At 38.5% G+C, this 19,834-nt stretch overlaps 2 protein-coding genes and 1 pseudogene across 2 annotated transcripts in view; all 3 read left to right on the forward strand.

Moving 5' to 3' along the window:
• Positions 1-4,192: 4,192 nt before the first annotated feature.
• Positions 4,193-19,834, forward strand: part of LSG1 (large 60S subunit nuclear export GTPase 1) — a 44,866-nt gene continuing 29,224 nt past the window's right edge. Inside the window, exons 1-7 of the mRNA XM_037837964.1 lie at positions 4,193-4,329; positions 5,771-5,897; positions 7,221-7,341; positions 7,516-7,602; positions 8,160-8,246; positions 10,867-10,927; positions 12,009-12,185. Of these exons, the coding sequence (XP_037693892.1) occupies positions 4,231-4,329; positions 5,771-5,897; positions 7,221-7,341; positions 7,516-7,602; positions 8,160-8,246; positions 10,867-10,927; positions 12,009-12,185 (759 nt within the window). The 5' untranslated portion in view covers positions 4,193-4,230. The remainder of the gene's footprint in view (positions 4,330-5,770; positions 5,898-7,220; positions 7,342-7,515; positions 7,603-8,159; positions 8,247-10,866; positions 10,928-12,008; positions 12,186-19,834) is intronic.
• Positions 14,944-16,052, forward strand: LOC119535694 (ester hydrolase C11orf54 homolog). The gene is given in 2 exon segments (XM_037838003.1): positions 14,944-15,781; positions 15,784-16,052. Coding segments are annotated over 2 exon segments (699 nt in total). The 5' UTR covers positions 14,944-15,316; the 3' UTR covers positions 16,018-16,052.
• On the forward strand, positions 17,412-19,398 carry LOC119535575 (annotated as a pseudogene).

Raw genomic sequence — 19,834 nt, forward strand, 5'->3', positions numbered from 1 at the left:
TTAACGTCTTTATTAGAGTGATTTAAAAGGGGAGGTGTCAAATTTAGAGGTAAGAAGTAAACTCCCAAGAGTCAGAAGGCCCTCCTGGTGGAGCAAGTCTACCTGGTGGTGTAATTTGTGGCTCCATTGCTGACTTGAGCCATTTAACCCTGAGTGATTCCTCCGTCTGGCTGATTGTCACTAAAATGAAAGATCTTAAGAACAGGGAATTTATCCAGTGCCGAATTCTCAGATCCTAGAGTTGAGTGAATGAATGAATGAGAAAAAACTGGTGTTTTCTATCTATGGATTGTAGAGTTGTGTGATTATTAATTCTACTTCTAGCTTCCTTTATTTTGCTTACCTTTATTGGGTCTTGATTTTTAAAAGTACAGAAAACTAATAACACCCTTTCTCAGTTGACTGTTGTGGGGAATAAAATAATTGCAACATCATCTGTGAATAAAAGATCCTAGATATTTCACAAATAACTACAAAAGTTTGGCAAAAATTCTTGGTTTCAAATACAGTGCACATAGAATTGTGTAGACTGTGTCACCATAGCAAGAGGTCTTCCACACTTTTCCTTGCATTCACAATGCCTTGCACAAGCAGGCAATCAATATTTGATTGCAAGGACTTGAGTTAATCATTTAAAATAACCACAAATAAATGTCTGCTGAATTACTGAAACTTACTCAAGTGAGAGAATCCACCCACTTTCAACAGGGTTAAACTGAAAGTGGCAGATAATCAAAGGGAGTTTCCCTACTGAATTAGTGACACTTGGCAGAAACTGCCAGCCTTTATTTTCACAACTCTCAGCTTTATGGAAATTGCTTTAATGTACCTGTGGAAAGGGATGGTGTGGAGAATGGGGAGAGAGGGAGAAACAGGACTGCAAGCTTGCCCTGAAACACTTTTTCTACTATTGACCATTTTTGGCCAAGGAGAGAAAGGAAAAACAAGACAGGAACCCACCCACTCTCCTTTCTCTCTCCCCAGACAGATGTGAAGCTCAATAGCGTGGAGTTGGAGAGCTGAAAGCTATGCCAAGGTTTGTTACTGGGTGTGGGTTTCAGGGCTTGTAACTACATTCGTTTGGCCACGGTAAATCAAGGATTGCGCAACCCCATGAATGAGGAACACTCCTGTGTCCCATCTGGAAGCTGGATACTAAGCTTCCAATCCCAGAATCAATGCTGCCTCCTCCAGGGGCCAGATGTTTAGTGAATCCTGGTTTCAACAGAAGGTCTCAGCTATGTGGGGAGTTGGAAGGATTTGACCTGTCTTCCAGACACAAGCCTACTGGGTGAGCATTTCCACCAGTATGACAAAGCTATGAGGGAAGTTTGGCTGTGTTGTGCTGTTCACTGAAGTCATGGGTGGAATGGCTTCTGTAGTTGGTAGGCAGGGACCTGAGCTGATTCATCTTTGCAGTCCCCTCACTAGGGCAGCAGCCAGCACCTTGCTCCACCCTTTACTACCACCATCAGCACTTCCCCTCCATCTCACTTCTTTTCTCTGAATCTGAATCCCATGATCTTGTCTCCTTAAGAACCTCGATTTCCTTCCTCCTTGCCCTTCTCGCTGAACCAGCCTCATAATCCCTCAACATAGATCAGTTATACAATGGAGTTCCCACCTGCATTTTTATTGGGGAAAAAATTATTCACCTGTGAAAATCGAAATCCCACAAACTCCTAGGCAACCATCACACAGCATTACCTCATTTGCTACCTCAGTAGGAATTATTATCCCCATTGACCAGATAAAAAAACTGAGGCTCAGTTAATTCTTTGTCATTAGTAGAGTGGAATAACATCTTGGGGGGAAATATTAGAATTATCTATGCTTTACTTACTTGCTGCTATTTCAACCTTATGGTGTCAGTATCTTTTTGACTCCCCACTGGTCCTGATTAAATTCTCACTTTGGTTTATTTGATCAAGGTTTTTGGGGGCCCCTAGAAAAATAAAAATAGAAACCCAAAGTATTTGCTTTCCCTAAATCCCTGGAAGAAACAAAGTCTGAAAAAAGAAACTAGGATAAACCACATTCCTGGTTGGTATTGTGATTATTACTGGCCATTTTTCTCAACCTGTTGGTTTCTCTTTTATCATCTACTACGATGATGATGATGATGATGATGATGGTGGTGGTGATGATGTAGAATCCATTTAATTTTACTTTATTAGATAGTTTTATCATTAACCCCTCAGCTCTGAAGAGCATGCCAGGAGCTGTCTGTAAATTCTATTCCATAAGTTCCATATCTTACTTCTTGAAATTATGTTCAGGTTTTTAAAAGATCTACTGTTTGTAAGTTGGGAAATTGGAAAAACCATGTTCTGGTGCATTCCTGCACTGGTTTCCCAAAGCCGTGACAACTCCTACATGGCTTGCCAGCAATCCCTTCAGTGCTTCCCAATGCTCAATCCAATTCGGCAAGAGTCAACAGCAGGTTTGGCAGGGCCTCCAGTCATGGGTAGGTGATATGGTCCTAGTTCTGCCTGCCACTAACTTGCTGTGATGGACCTTTAGCCAGCTATCAACTTCACTGTCTTTGCACCAAGAGTGGAGTACTCGTGCTACTCAAAAGTGTGGCACATGCACCAGCAACGTCGGCATCACCTGGAAGCTTGGTAGGAACTTATGAATCAGCATTTTAATGAGATCCCAAGGTGTTCACAGTCACATCAAAGTTGAGAAGCACTGGGTTAGATGGCATTTTGACACTATGATTTCTGCAATACATGCTGAATTACTCAGAGTTCACCAGAGAAACAAAGATATACAGAGATATACAGAGAGAGGGAGATGGGGATAGGGGTGGGGAACAAACACAGGAATTGGCTGAAGCAACCGTGGAGGATAGCAAGTTAGAATTCTGTAGGGCAGGCCACAAGCTAGAAACTCCTAAAAAAGTGAAACTGAATTCCTAAGGGGGAAGCTGGTTGGCTGAAGTAGAGGCAGAAATTCTTCTTTCTAGCTTCTGAAATCTTCAGTTCTGGCTTTTAAGCCCTCTAACTGACTTGATGAAGAGATTCCCCATTTTGTTGAGGGCAGTCTCCTTTGTCAATTCTAGATGCCATCACTGAGTAGATGCGATCAACTGAATACCTTCTACTAAATACTAAATACCCTCACAGTAACAATCAGTTCAGTACTTGCTTAACCAAACTGAACACCATAACCTAGCCAAGTTGACACAAGAAACTGACCGTCACATGTTAACTTAAATCCTTATTGTCCCCTCCTCCCATGATTGTACAGGATAGTGACAAGTCTTGGGTTTGATGCCTGACACTGCACATATTCCGTCTACGAGTTGGGCAATCTGCTTCATTTCTCTGGGCATCATGACAGGTTCTCTGGATTAGTGAGAATGTAGGTAAAACTCCCATCCCGCACGCAATTCTAAACCAGTTATTACATTCTCATTATAGAGGCAATCTAAAGATAAAGTGAGGAACAAAAACCTAGGCCACCAGGAGTGGGGCAGCCTTACTTTTTTCTCTTTACTTTAATTATAAGACAATGTTAATATATTTTTAAGTAGAACTTTAAACTTTTGTGTGTGTGTGTAACAAAGCAAGGTCAGATTTTGTTGGCTTTCCTTACAATCTTTCCAAGCTCGAGAAATACTACTCATCCTGCCATTCCGAACGCCCATTCTGGAAGTTCTCGCCAATTCGCCCCAATTTTCTCCCCAGTTCGCAGACTCGGTAAACAAAAAGCTGTTTCGTTACTGGGGTGCACAGGAGCGAGGCCACGCCTTGGGTCGCCGGCGAAAACCTAGCGCAGGAAGCTCCCCCCACCCCGCGCCCCAGAAACACCCTTTGCCTGAGTCTCCGCCTCCTCCTGACGAAAACAGACGGGAGACAGGGTTAGTACCGTGATTATTAGCGGCCATTTTTTCCCAGGTATCCCAGTTCCTCGCCGGACGCAAAAGATAGATGCACAAATCTGGAAGGTACCATTCTTTTTACTCGGTCACTCTATCCAAACTTGAGACATTTTAGGAATATTTACAGGAAATTAAGCTTAAAACTATTTTTGCATTTGTATTCTGCAACACTAGCAAGGTTGAGATACATAACGTGCAGTTTAGAGCAATTAATTCTGTTTTCACCAACTACGGGCTTTAACTACTTGGGCTCGTCCACAAAGCACTTCCGTGAATCGAGCTTTGAATACCGGAAAAAGCACGCGTTCGTCAGGGAAGGTTCGTAGTACGACTGTGTTGCTATGGGTCGGAGGAGAGCCCCAGGTGGTGGATCCTTGGGACGGGCACTTATTCGCCATCAGGCTCAGCGGAGCCGTAGCCACCGTCATACTGACTCCTGGGTAAGCCAGACCTTGCTGTCTCTCTCATGTTGTCTAGTTATGAGAGAGTGATTGCTGCCTTGTTTGGGGTCAAAGGTCACAAGGAAAGTGTCCAGAGGAAGTGACACCTAAGCCGGGTTTCGAAGGATGCGTAGGAATTTCTGTTAAGAAGAGAAGCCCGCGCTCATTTTAGTAAGGCACAGAGCACAGGTAGAGGCGTGGAAGGACGGCTCGTGTGATGATGAGACGGGGAAGAGTCGAGTATCGGGATATGTTTGGTCTTTGTCCTATTAGCCAGGGGGCTCCTGGGAGGTGTCTGAACATGAAAGAGACATTACTTCTTTTCGTATCAGTTCTTTCAAAGAATTTCTCCAAGAGCGACTGGTTTGTTACTAGAAATATAAAAATAACTTAGATCCTTGCTTCATGCTTCCTGTTCCCCTGATGATTAGCTCAAAGATGAAACAGTTCATACCCAGAAATGTGGTTGGCCCTAATATTTCTTTTTCTTGGACCCAGGGAAGATAGTAATTGTTGGTTCCTTGGGGAAAAGCAGTAGGTTTCTGACTTGGCTTTATCGTTCTGGTTGTCATTTTTTCCTATTCATTCCCCAGGTATTTGACAACGTACTAAGTTCTCAGTGAGAGCCAGTGTTAAAGATGTCACTGGTGCTAACTGTACATGTGCTGTGATCACACTATGTGGCTTCAAACCATATGGTCTCAAGAATAAACGGTATACAGGTGTCATAAGTATTCATAAGGTCAAAATTACTCTGGACATTTTAATTTTAACTGATTTTGAAGCAACTTGTTATTAATGTAGCCTTTAGGAAGTAGTGAGAAGATTGAATTCTGTGACCCAGAGCAAACCACCTAATCTGAGTTTTTTCATTTGTTTGGTGAGGCTGTTAATACCTGTGCTGAGCCTGGGATGGTGTTTATCCAACTATAGGATCAGTATAGATTACATGTATTAAATTCAGTTTTAGGATTCTTTGCTCTCCATTTCACTATACAAGCGGTACATGCATGTGTGTATCATGATGCATATTACACACACTTGGGTCACTATGTAATATGTATTTCTTACGTGGGTCTCCATCAAGAAAATTTGACTAACTATGGCTGGCAGGAGTCAGACAGTCTTCATTCAAATTCTCCCCCTAGTGTGTGGATCTAGGCAAGTTATTTATTTATGCCTCAATTTCCTGATCAGTAAAATAGAAATATAATAAAATTCTCTTCATAAGATTTTGAAAATTGCACGTTGTAATGAATGGAAAGTGCCTAGCCTGAGGTAAGCAAGTCCTTCTTTAAATGTTCACTGTTGTTAGTATTGACTCTTAAAGAGCTGACACCACTCTTAAGACCATAGAATAGTTGTTTGGAAATTTAGAGCTTGTTTGGACGGTCAAGAACTGAAGAGACTGCTGTATAATTACCCTATGTTTTGTTTATAGTTGCACACAAGTGAACTCAATGATGGCTATGACTGGGGTCGTCTTAATCTTCAGTCTGTGACTGAACAGAGCTCCCTTGATGACTTCCTTGCAACTGCAGAACTTGCAGGAACAGAGTTTGTGGCTGGTATGTTTTATCCTGAGTGCATATAACACTGATCACATTTCCATTTTGCTGAATAGATACAAACAAGTCTACCTGAAAGTGTTTGAGGTTCCTACCTAACTTGTAAGTGGGCTGTCTTTAACCCAGAAGCGTTATGAGAAGGATCAGTTGAACTCAAGCTGTGACATACAGAATGTGCCACAGTTTTAAAATTCAGCTCTAAATAACACTTCAGATTATGTTGTATCATACTGAGTTCAAAAGACTCAATATGTCATGGGAAAAATATGGGTCAACATTGTGGGGGTTAGTACCAGCATTTACCAGAAAATGTTTCCTAATGCCTTTGTTAGTGGCAGAATCCTGGGCCTTAGGCAATTTGAATCATATTTTAAAGCACCCCATTCAGCACATTATAGGGAATTTTTGCATGTGCATAATTTGCTTTAATGACTGCTCTCCCTTTGTTTCTGGATTTATCTTCTGAGAACTTAGAACGGTACCAAGCACAGAAATAGATTACTGGACTGTGCAGATCAAGGTCCTAGGTGGTATTAGTGGTCTGATGAAAGTAGCAGGCTGCAGTCTTTCCTTAAAGGTCAAGAAAAATGTTGCTGAAAGTTCTATTGTTGTCTTTAAATGGAACCTTTTCTTGGCTTTTCAGCAGGAAACTTAGCTGGCTTCCTAGGTGCTCATCCTTTCTGGCATCACCACTGTCCCCAAAGGCTAGGTGGCTGTGTGTGGTCAAAGAGAGGCCAAGGGCAGCTTAGGGGTTAGAGCCCTAAAGCAGAGGCCTTTGTAGTTCATACATAGACAGGGCTTTTTTTTTTTTTTTTTTTTTTTTTTGATTTCTAATGGTGGGTGTTCATCATAAGCATCTTACATAAATTATAGCAGTATAGCATTTCATCAGTTCTAAGTGAATGAGTCTCCTCATTAAATCTTCATTTCTCATCCTTTCCCATTAGTATAAAATTATGTGAAATGAGGAGGTTTTTTGTACTGAAGCTTTACATTTCCTTCCCCCCATTCTTACTGTTTTCCATTTCCATGAAATATTTCAGCATGTGGAGTTTTATCAAATCAGTACTTAAAGAAGTGATTAGCCTTTTGAACACTTTAGCAAAAATCTTTTTTTTCTTTTTTCTCTTTTTGTTTTTTGTGGGGAGGACAGGAAGCCTCATTTGGATATTATAATTTATCTTAGACTAGAGGAATCTTAAATCAAGAAAGTTTAAATTCTATTTTAGGCTTTCTTGTTTTTAGTTTTCCAAGCTTATTCAAAATGACCAACCCTCAGTATCTGTAGTACCTCTTAATAGTACTTCTCTTTTCTATAAACAGAGAAGCTTAATATTAAGTTTGTGCTTCCTGAGGCTAGAACTGGACTACTGTCTTTTGAGGAGAGCCAGAGAATTAAGAAACTCCATGAAGAAAACAAACAGTTCCTATGTATACCAAGGAGGTAAGTTGAACAAGAATTTAGTACATTACAAGGCATAACAAGGGCACTGAGTATAAAAATTTTTAAGTTGTTCGCTTCTTTCCTGTTCCTTTTCTCAGCTGCCATTATTAAATCCAAATCCACTGTTTTGTTTTGGTAACTCATGTGGAATTGTTTTTCCTCTGATTGTTTTAGACCAAACTGGGACCAAGGGACTACTCCAGAAGAACTCAAACAGGCAGAGAAAGATAACTTTCTAGAATGGAGACGTCAGCTTGTCCGGTGAGTGTTGTGAAGATTTGCCTTGGAATTGTGAGTTAAGTCATTTTGTTGTACTTGCTTTTCCATTTGCATTTTGGCATCTTGATTCTTTTAAAAGGGAATTGGTAGCTTTCTTCTAATAAGCGCAGATTGGCGTGTGTGTGGCACAGCCTTGCTGGGTGCATGTGCATACTTGCACAAAGTTGGTGTATTGGTTACTCTGTTCAATTCTGGCCTTTTCTCCTTTCATTCCCTTCTCCAGGGTGTCCTGGAGTTGATCACTGCTCTCCTGAGCATTATTCCAGGAAAAGGAGAGATATGACTTTGTCTGGCAGAGAAACTTCCAGGGCTTAAATACCTTAAGGATAAATACCATAAGGATAAAATTTGAATTTGGTGTAGTGTGGTATGAAATAAATTGTATTCTCATATTATCTTAGCAAAAGATATAGAAAAATAATTTGAAAGTTAATATTTGTATACTTAGTTTTTACTGCAATAAAAGTTGGGGTATTTCTTCTGTTTGATACCTTCCATTATAATCTGGCAAAGATATAAATGTCCTTTTCTAAAGCCAGGCTAGAAGAGGAACAAAAGCTGATGTTGACTCCATTTGAAAGAAATTTGGACTTTTGGCGTCAGCTCTGGAGGGTCACTGAGAGAAGGTAAGTTACCGTTTTTTTTTTTTTTTTTGTGCAACAAGAGCATTGTAGTGGTGTGACATTAAATTCGGAGGTTAATATATGTTCATAGACCCTGGTTCTGGAGGGAACAGGTGAATTGAGCTATGCAAAGGGCAAATCCTTAAAATGCACCCAGTGAGAACACCAATACAAAACATCAGCAGAAAACTGGACTTTGATTAAACTTGTAAAAGTCATTTATGTTTCTTTGTAGGGTAAAGGAAATATTCTGGAATTAGATAGCAGTGATGGAATTAGACAACTTTGTAAATAGACTAAAAACCACTGAATTGTATAATATCTCCTCCTTTTTTTTTTTTTTTTAAGTCACTTACATGCTTGTCTGTGCACTCCCAGAGGTAGAGAGAGGGCTGTGGGCTGCAGATAGGGAAGTCAGCATAGCAAGATATTTTAGAATATTGGTGCTGTTAATCAGCCTCTAGGCAGGTCCCTTTCATTCTCATTTAGGCTTTTAGTTAGGCTTGAATGGGGCCTGGGAAGATCCAGTTTGGTTCTTCTCAGAAATTGCTGTGCTGAGAATCTGTGTTTTCTTACTTCCAATGAGATAACAGTAGTGGGCTCTGAAATATTGCAACTTCAACCTTGAGGGGACCCTCCCATCCTCATACGTAGAGTTTTTATTTTGTTTCTAGATTTTCTCCTTCCTATATTGTCTCTTTTTCCTCTGTATTTTTTTTTCTATTTATTTTTGTTTCTGATTTATGTAAAATGCCTTGCTCAAGTATATAGTGGTGTTGTCCATTTTAAAAATGAAGCGTTACAAAGCCAATAGCTAGGTCTGCCTGTTTAGGTGGTGCTTGCCAGCTGGTGAGCTTCTCAGTAGGGTGACTGGGCAGGGATCAATTTTATTTTGTTGAAATACTCCAAGATGTTAGAATCTATAGGTCCTTTCCTTAGGGGCAGTCGGTTTCTTAAAGAGAAGTATAATCTGCTGACTTAGAGCTAAAGGAAGTGGAATAATGCAAGGGTGCTAGGCATTCTCACTGCTCAGTATATAGGCTTACATTTAATCTCTTTTTTTTTTTTTTTTTTTTTTTCCCGGTATGGCACCTCTTTCCCACCTTCTACTTTGCCTCATGTCCCTGGTTCTCAGGTTCATTTCTCCATAATAAACTCTTGCCTTCTGCCATTGTGGTGGGAGGGTGGGGGAGCAGTGGAGTGGAGTATAGTTGCCTGGCTGAATAGAACATGAGGGGTACCCAATAGCTCCCTATGAAGACATTCTCCAAAAACCCTTGCCTTCAGAAATATCTGATGCTCCTAACGCTAAGCCATTTCAGGACTGCAGGGCATGATCAGACTTGCTTCTTATTGGTCTCTCCGTCTGGAAGCCCTTGGTATTCAGCTTTCTTGGTTCTGCTAACCCTTCCATCTGATTTTCCTCTTCCAAAAATGAATTGACATTTCTTATTTGCTGTTCTTCCTTAACTTTATCCTAATGGGTTTCAGCCTTTGCTTGCATTTTAATAGACTTTGAGAGGGAGCAAAGGTAATCATATGTGTTCAGTCTTCCATGTTTAACAGGAAGGCCCTTTACAGGTTTTCTATGCCTCTAAATAAAGCATTAGTTTCATGAGAGTGAGCCCGTCCTTGTTCAGAGTTGCAGCTTCCATTGTATTACGATATTAACTTGCTCTGTTATTTGTGCTATGTGATAGTTCCCTGTTTTAAGAACATGTTTCTAACCCAAAGAATATAGTTTATGGTGCATGGAAGTCAATCTGAATTACATAGAAATTTTAATCAAGTGACCACTGCCACATCTTTTGGCAGGAAACATATTTATTGAGTCTTCTGTAGCAGATGTCTCCTGTTTGGTAACAGGCTAGCTAAGCATCTGCCTCTTTAGTTTCAGTAGTAGTTATCAGAAAAAAATTGTTGTTAAATTGTCATTGAAATGCAGGAAACTGCTAAAGCATTGAGGGCAGAACACTGTATTCCAGTAAGATAAGGCACTTCCATTGTATTACATAAATCTGGTACATAGTTGGCACTTGCTCTGCATCCTAATTCAGTACATGAATTAAGCTGTTTTGAAATGTCATCTGTTTTTAAGGGTGTTTGTAAGCCAGTTATTCTTTCTGCATATTTGGTAGGTAGACATATTTGTGGACCTTGTGGTTTGGTTTATTAGACTTTGTCCATTTTTTGCATTCATTTTAGCATTCAGTCTTGAATCTTCACAGGTTGAAAGTAGTAGATACCACCCTAAAGAAGAAAATGTCTGGGACCACTTAGAGAACTTAAAAACTGTTAGTCAGAATTAGCAAGTATGTGACTTCCTTTGAATCATAAAATTATGCTGAAAACTTAACTATTCTGAAAGAAAATATGCCTTGTCAAAAGTCTTGCCCTAAATAGTAACTCGGGTTTAATGCATTTCCTTGGTGTTCAGCATAGTTTCAAAGAGTTACTCAGAAAAGACTGGTTAACCAACTAAGTATTTTTTTTGTAAGTTAATATATGGAAAGTGTTTGCTACTATTGTCATTATTATATTGTCAGTGTTCCCTTTCATTTCTGCTTCAGAAAATCCAGTGGTTAGTCCTGAGGTTTTTTACAATCTCACATTTATTTTTCAGTGATATTGTGGTCCAGATAGTAGATGGTCGTAACCCTCTCCTGTTTAGATGTGAGGATTTGGTAAGTAAAGTTTGACTAGATTTTAACTCCTTTGAGCTGAAGTGAGATGACATGATTACTCATAGAAGTAAGTCTAGACAAGTGTTCTGTGTTCTCCTCTAGCTTTAATTAGGCCTCATTCCCCTGCCAAGGTCAAGAACTTGCATAATGCCACTGCTGAGACAGATGTTTTCTCAGTTTTTTTCCGTCTGCTCTATCACTTATCCAAACTTCCAACTTTTAGTTTAGAAACCACTTTGCTAAGAGACATTTGCCAGTGTTTCCCATTTTTCAAGAGACCACTATTGAAATAGTGTTTTACTTATTTAGCAAAGTCCTAATCACCTCACTTTTTATCCATTCCATTAAGTTGTCTTTTCTCACATCTTAGTTATTATTTCCTATGGTGGTTTGAAAGTGAACTGAGTTTGTAAAATGCCATGGGGTAATAATTGAGATGTGAAGATCACATGAAATAATGTAATATGTGCATTGAACTCATAAAACACTGTACATATGAGAGGTGTTCCTATTTCTGTTTGAGGACCATAGTAGTAATAATACAGATTATTTTTAAATCCCCTGGTGAATAACAAAATCTTAATGATAAAATTGTTAAAATCAGCTTTTATAGTGAAGAGCTGTAATTGGGAATTATTTCCATTACCGAGTCTTGTTTTCCTTTTAGGCTTCAAAAATATTTTTTACATTAGAGATTATTATTGGCCATTATCACTTGACCAAAAAATTATTGCTGCTGGCTGACAGGTCTACTAGTTGTACGGTTCTTTAACTTAGTTTAGAAGAAACAATTCAGCATTATTAAAGAGAGTATATATTTATAGAAAAATGGTCCTGTTACATTTCAACTGGGCAGGAATTTACCCTTCCAGTTTCTTATGTTAAAATTTATATGTACATGTGACTATATGCCTTTTCGAAGCTTATTGAAGAGATTAATAGAATGTGCAGTGATTAAAGAGCTTGAAATTAGGGAATGATTTAAAACTGGGAGCAGTAAAAACTTTTAGTCATAGCTGGAGAAATCTTCTATATTAACCTGATTTGAAGAGACCTTACTAATTATCTTTGTCTTATTTAGGAATGTTATGTAAAAGAAATAGATGATGATAAGGAGAATGTTATTTTGATAAATAAGGCCGACTTGTTGACTGCAGAGCAGCGGAATGCTTGGGCCACATACTTTGAAACAGAAGGTGTGAAGGTTATATTCTGGTCAGCTTTGGCTGAAGCCATTCAACTGAGTGGTGACACTAAGGTAACCGGGGAAACTTCTTCAGGTTGGGTTTCAGGGAAGACGATTTCAGTTTCTGATAGTGTGCTTTGTTTGTGTTTTGTTTTTTCTTATTGGAGACTTGTGGGAATTACTTTGTGTTGTTGTTGTTTTTTAATTAGAGAAGTTGTGGGTCTACAGAAAAATAATACATAAAATACCGGGCTCTCATGTACCACCCTATTGCTAACACCTTGCATTGGTGTGGTACATTTGTTACAATTGATGAAAGCACATTTTTATAATTGTACTATTAACTGTAGTCTTTTGTTTAACTTAAGAGTTCACTGTTTGTGTTGTACAGTTCCATGGATTTTTTTTAAATTTTTATTCTAGTAACATACGCAACCTAAAATTTCCTCTTTTAACCACATTTAAATATATTATTCAGTGCTGTTAATTATGTTCACAATATTGTGCACCATCACCCCCATCCATTACCAAAATATTTCCATCATTCCAAATAGGATCCCTGTACATTTGAAGCCTTAACTTCCCATTCCCTTTCTCTACCCTGTGCCCTGGTAATCTATAGTCTAGATTCTGACTATATGGTTTTGCTTATTCTAATTATTTCATATCAGTGAGGTCATACAATATTTGTCCTTTTGTGTCTGGCTTATTTCACTCAACATGATGTCTTCAGGATTGATGTTGTTGATTGTATCTGGACTTTGTTCCTTTTTACAGTTGAATAACATTCATTGTACGTATGTAACGTATTTTGTTTACTCATTGATTTATTGACCTTTAGGTTGCTTCTGTCTTTTAGCAATTGTGAAGAATGCCACATTGAATGTTGGTGTGCAAATATCTGTTCTAGTACTTGATTTCAGTTCTTTTGTGTATATATCTAGTAGTGTGCTTGCCAGGTCACATGGTAATTCTTTACTTAAGTTTCTAAGGAACTGCCAAACTGTGTTCCACAGCAGATGCACCATTTTACATTCCTGCCAGCAATGAATGAGTGTTCCTGTTTCTCAACATCCTTTCCAATGCTTGTCGTTTTCTGTTTGTTTAATACTGGCCATTCTAGTGGTTGTGAAATGATTTCTCATTGTGGTTTTGATTTTGCATTTCCGTAATGGCTAGTGATATTGAGCATCTTTGCATGTGCTTTGGGGCCACCTGTATAGCTTCTTTGGAGAAATATCTGTTAATGTCTTTTAAAATTGTTTGTCTTTTTGTTGTTGAGTTGAAGGATTTCGTTATGTATTCTGGATATTAATCCCTTATTGGCTATGTGGTTTCCAAATATTTTCTCTGATTGTGTAGGTTGTCATTTTACTTTCATGATAAAGTCCTATGATGTACAAAGGTTTTCATGTTGATGAGGTCCCATTTATCTGTTTTTTCTTTTCTTGTTTGTGCTTTGGGTTTGAAGTCTAAGAAACCATTGCCTGACACAATATCCTGAACATGCTTCCCTGTGTTCTCTTTTAGGAGTTTTACAGTTCTGGCTATTATATTTAAGCCTTTGATCCATTTTGAGTTGATTTTTGTATATGGTATGAGGTTGAGGGCCAACTTCCTTCTTTTACAAATGAAGATCTAGTTTTTCCAGCACCATTTGTTGAAGACTATTCTTTCCAAATTGAGTAGTCTTGTCAAAAAATCAGTTGGCCATAAATGGAGTGTTGATTCCTGAATTCTCAGTTAGATACCATTGTTCTGTATGTCTGTTCTTATGCCAGTACCATACTATTTTGATTGCTGTGGCTTTGTAATAAGTTTTAAGATTGGGAATTGTGAGTTGTCCAACTTATTCTTTTACAAGAGGCTCTGACTGTTCAGGACCCCTTATTCTTCCATGTAAATTTAATGATTGGCTTTCCATTTCTGTGAAGGAGGCTATTGGAATTTTGATTGGGATTGCATTGAATCTATAGATCACTTTGGGTAGAATTGACATCTTAGCAATATTTGGTCTTCCAGTCCATGAACACAAATGTCCTTCCATTTATTAAGGTCTTCTTTGATTTCTTTCAGCAATGTTTTATAGTTTTCTATGTATGAATCCTTTACATCCTTGGTTAAATTTATTCCTAGATATTTGATTCTTGTAGTTGCTATTCTAAATAGGACCTTTTTCTTGTATTCTTTTTTTGATTGTTTATTACTAATATATAGAAACACTGCTGATTATTAGGTGTTGATCTTATACCCCACCACTGTGTTGAATTCATTTATTAGCTCTGGTAGCTTTGTTGAGGATTTTACAGGATTTTCTGTATATAGGATTATGTTATTTGCAAATAGGAAAAGTTTTACTTCTTCCATTCCAATTGGATGCCTTTCATTTCTTCTTCTTGCCTAAATGCTCTGGCTAGAACTTTTAGTACAATGTTGAATAACAGTGTTGACAGTGGGCATCCTTCTCATGTTCTTAATCTTAGAGGAAAAGCTTTCAGTCTTTCACCATTAATTATGATGTTAGCTGTGGGTTTTCAGATACGCCTTTTATTACATTGCAGAAGTTTCCTTTTATTCCTAGTGTTCTAAGTGTATTTTATAAAGAAGAGGTGCTGGATTTTGTCAAAAGCCTTTTTTGCATCAATTGAGATGATCATGAAGTTTTTTCCCTTCATTTTGTTGATGTGGTGTATTACATTAATTGATTTTCTTACACTGAGCCATCCTTGCATACCAGGGATAAATCTACTTGATCATGGTGTATAATAATTCTATTAATGTACTGTTGGATTTAGTTTGCTAATATTTTGTTGAGGATTTTGCATCTATAAGAGAGAAAATGTCGGAAGACTTTGCTGAGTTTGGACAGCAGCTTTTATGCTTTGTACGATGTGAACTCTTGTGATAATTGGCCTACAATAACTTTATTTCTATAAACTTTCACCTAAAGAAGAAAGAAAATGGCTTGTGTTGAGTTTCTTTTCATGTGCCGGGTATAGAAGAACTCTCTGGAGTTATACAGAAGGGACTAAAAGATAACTTTGCTGATATCCAGGTCTCTGTAGTTGATTGCCCTGATTTGGCTAAGGAACCATTTTCCTTTCCTGCAAAAGGCATCTGTGGGAGAACAAGAATTGCCAAAGTAGGAGGTGTGCCTTAATTATTTCCTCTTGCAAAATGAGAAAAAAATTTATGATCTGAATATGGTTGCAAAAGAAATTAAGCTGCCTGGAGCTTTTATTCTTGGAGCAGGAGCAGGCCCATTTCAGACTCTTGGGTTCAATTCTGAGTTTATGCCAGTTATTCAAATAGAAAGTGAACACAAACCTCCTGTGAATGGAAGTTACTTTGCTCGTATTAACCCTGTAGATCGAGGGTGCCTGCTAGAGAAATACAGTGAGAAATATCATGATTTTGGGTGTGCATTTACTGTTAATCTTTTTGCCAGTGATGGCCAACCTGGCAAGATCATTGAGGTGAAGGCCAAAAGAAGAACTGGAAAACTTAACTTTGTGACTTGTATGAGAGAGACTCTTGAAAAATATTATGGAGATAAGCCTATAGGAATGGGAGATACTTTCATAATTCAGAAGGGAAAAGTGAAGACTCAGATTATGCCCTCAGAATTTTCTTCCTGCCCATTGAACACTGATGAAGACCTGAAAAAATATGGTTGCATTTTATGAAATGAATGCCCCTTTGTCTACCAGTTTTTGTATCCAGAGACCCATGGTTGGATTTGCAGTTGGAGTATACTCATTGTTTTAGTCATCACGGAGAAAGTGGGCACTACCATTATGACACTACCCCAGGTATAGTGGAATATGTTGGGTACTTCTTACCTGCAGTGCTTCTCTATCGTATTGACCAACCAAAAGAGACCCATTTAATTGGGCGATATTAAATCAGCTGATACTCATTTAGGAAAAGAAATTGTTAACCAAGGTTTACTTTTCAAATTATTTTTAAAAGTAAGCTCACTGATTGATACTAACATAAAATCCAATGGAAATTACCTCATTACTAAACCCTGTTTTTTTGGCCTCTAAAATGAAGGTGTGTGTTGAAATTATAATCTATATTATTTTGTAAATCCATCTTAGAAAAACTACTGGAAACAAAGATAGATAATTGACATGTTCTTCATTTTTAAATTTTATAATATCAGCAAAATCAGTCTCGTGTTTATACCTTATATATTACTATGATCAGGAATCATGTCATTTTACTTTTTATCTAACAGTAATACCTTACATTTGTAAACACTGTTAAACTTTTCAAATTAGTCTCACAACTGCTATGTGAATTATTTCTGGGAATTAGAAATCAGTGTTTGAAATGTTGATAGGTGTTGAAACTTCATTTTATAAATTAGAATATACTTATTTTAATGGAACAAGTTGATGGGGGGTCAGCATTCCCCTTTTGGTAATGTTGAGTTTGGTTAAGTTTGAGTTTGTCCTTTAAAAATAATTGCAACTAGGAGAAGGGAACGTGACAAGGTGTGCAGTCAGTGGGTTCCTGGCCAGGGAGTTGGGGGCCCTTGACACCCGGCTTCTTCCACTCAGGGGTTGTGCTTCGCAGGCCTGGTGTAGAGATTGCGTGCTCCCCCCTCCCTCAGCCAAGGTGAGGGCTAGTCAATGGTAAGGTCCTTCCCCCCAGGGGGAACCTGGCCTTGCCCTCGGAGTGGGGTGGTGCGCAGCCCACTTGGCTGGTGTGCTCCGGTGCAGCCGGTCCCGCAACGGCTCCTCAGGACGAAGGTGCAGGTGACCTGGGGACACTGCGAGCCCTATGTGGCGTGAGCAGGGGCTGTACCTGGCCTGGCAGCCTCCCCGCTGGCAGCAACATGCTATACCAGGCTGGAGAAGGGCACGGGTGCCCCATAGTCTCAACTCCCTTCCCAGCCTTAAGGAGAGGTGATTCCTAAGCAGCCGGGAGTCCTAGGCTGTGGGAAATACAAAGCAGTTAAAAATCCAGAAGCAGAATTTGAAGGTTTAGCCACTGACCCATTTCACAGAATGTTTCATGCATTTGTGGACCAAAAGTTAGAGTTGTATTTGCTTTGAAAAGATATCAATGATCTGAAGCACAATAAATAATCATTTGATGAAGATGCATGGACTTGTCATTTAGATTGGACTATTGGTCATTTCTGGACTTCTTCAACTACAATTTCCATGTGAAAATTCAAGTATCAGAGAATATTGGGTTTAGAATTTTGTTCAAGGACTTCAACTTTTAGAGTCTACAGTTGGATTCTAGTTACATTCTCCAGTGAAAGTAATTCATGTCATTCGGTCCTTTGATAGTTTATTTTGAAGAGTTTTATATTTATAAACAATGCCAAAAGATGGGAGAAAAAAAAATGGTGATGCAGAAATGTTCTGGATGGAGCTGGAAGATGATGGAAAAGTAGACTTCGTATTGGAACAAGTGCAAAATGTGCTGCCGTCCCTGAAACAAAAGATCAAAGAAGGGTCTGCCACAGAGAATACATCCAAGCATTGATTCTGGTGAATGAAGCAACTATCAGTAAAAATTCAGCATTGATAAAGGATGGTAGACCTGTGACCCAGAATGAGCAAGAAAGCAAATCAAATGCATTGCCCTCTATATCATGGGAAGACCTCTCTCCAGAAGACTTTCTACCTACAGAAAATAAGGAGGTTCTCCCTTTGGAAAATGAAGTTACAGCTTTTAAAGAAAAAGAAACATCTTCAAATTTATCCTACCAAAGGCATGAATGTTCTGGTGCCTGTCTGATGAAAATGCCTCTAACCTCTAAGGAGGAGAACCCTCTGCAGCTACCCATCAAATGCCAGTTCCAGAGGCGACATGCAAAGACAGACTCTCCTTAAGCGTTCCACTTGACTCGGAATTACCCAAAGCAAGAAGAAATTGTTTCTGATGTGGATATTAGCAATGGAGTGGAATTGGTTCCCATTTCTTTCTGTAATGAAATTGATAATAGAAAGCTTCCACAGTTGAAGTACAGAAGGGCCATGTGGCCATGAGCATATTGTCTAAACAACTTTTCCATTATGTTTACTGATTCATGTGACTGTTCTGAGGGCTGCATAGACATAACAAAATGTGCGTGTCTTCAGCTGACAGCAAGGAATGCTGAGCCTTAATATATAAGTATATATATAAATCTTTTATATATAAATATAAAAGACTCCAGAGACAAATACCTACCGGCATTTATGAGTGCAGCCTCTTGTGCAAGCGTAATCAGCAAATGTGTCAGAACCGAGTTGTCCAGCATGGTCCTCAAGTGTGGCTCCAAGTGTTCAAAACAGAAGAAGGGATGGGGGGTACGCTGCCTAGATGACATTGACAGAGGGACATTTGTTTCCATATATTCATGAATATTACTAAGCAGAGCTAATACTGAGAAACCTGCTGCTGTTGATGAAAGTGGGAAAGAGGAGGATACTATGAAAAATATATTTTCAAAAAAGAGGAAAATGGAAGTTACATGTTCAGATTGTGATGTTGAAATTATCCCATTAGAATTGGAAACACATTCTAGAAGTGCTGAGGCTGAGACTTGTCTTCCTAAGTTCAATAATGATCTAAAAGAGCCTATTATGAAAATGAAGTGTGACAATAATTCAAGAATTAAACATCATTCAGTCGCTAAAAGTCCTCAAAGAAGACAGCCATTTTTCAGTGCAGTGGGGAAAAGATGGGATTTGCTTCTTTGGAGTCTGTCACCTCAGAAGATGATGGTAGATTTGAACCACCTCTAGCACATCTGAACTCTAAAGCCAAGGAAGCACAAAAGGACTCAAACTCAGACCAAGTTGAAAATGCTAGAGACAATCTGCTGATCGAATCAGATGTGATAGATATAATGAAATGTAGAGAAGAAACTCTGCCAGAGAACAAATGTAAGCAGCCATCCGCATTGGATAATCAGAGTGGTAGAAAGAAGTTTAAGGTTCAAATACAAAAGCCCCAAGAGGAAAAAGCTCCAGCATGTCAAAACCAGCAGGCCTTTAGTGGTGAAGAGAAGCGAAGAATCTCTGAAGAAGTTCGATAAAGGGAGTGTATTTTTACTGGATGCCACAAGAGAGTGCAATGTGGGCTGCTTCCTCAATCATAGTTGTTGCCGATATCTCTTGGTACAGAATGTTTTTGTAGAAACGCATTATAGGAATTTTCCATTGGTGGCATTCCTCACCAACAGGTATATTATGGTTATGAAGTTGGAAGTATGCCTGAGAAAGAAATCCTCTGCCAGTGTTGGGCTAATAAATGTAAGAAAAAAATATTATAAATATATAGCTAATGCCCACTCATAAAATTAGTTTATCAAGCTGACATTAGAGTCATGTAAAAGAGCCCTCAGTCATCAGTGGAATTAATTTAGGTTTTGGTCCACTGAGGTAATTTCTCTCAGTTTACTTTTGTCAAAGAGTTCATATTTATTTCTAATTTTATTTCTGTGACTCAGAAATGATAGAAACAAAATAAGGAATTTTTCATACATAAAGGAAATCTCTTTATTCCTACTACTATTCAGCTTTACATGAATGTGATGGAAGTGTATACTTTCTTTGAAATGACACTGAACAGTTTGTAACTTATTTGTAAATTGTATATTAAGAGAAATAAATGTCACAATAGAACCCTGCTGTTTCTTTTTAAATAATAATAATAATAATGATAATAATAATAACTAGATGGTTAGTCATGATTCCTCCCGTGTTTGA

The sequence above is a fragment of the Choloepus didactylus genome, chromosome 1 (genome assembly GCF_015220235.1).
Source record: "Choloepus didactylus isolate mChoDid1 chromosome 1, mChoDid1.pri, whole genome shotgun sequence".
NCBI classification, from domain to species: domain Eukaryota; kingdom Metazoa; phylum Chordata; class Mammalia; order Pilosa; family Megalonychidae; genus Choloepus; species Choloepus didactylus.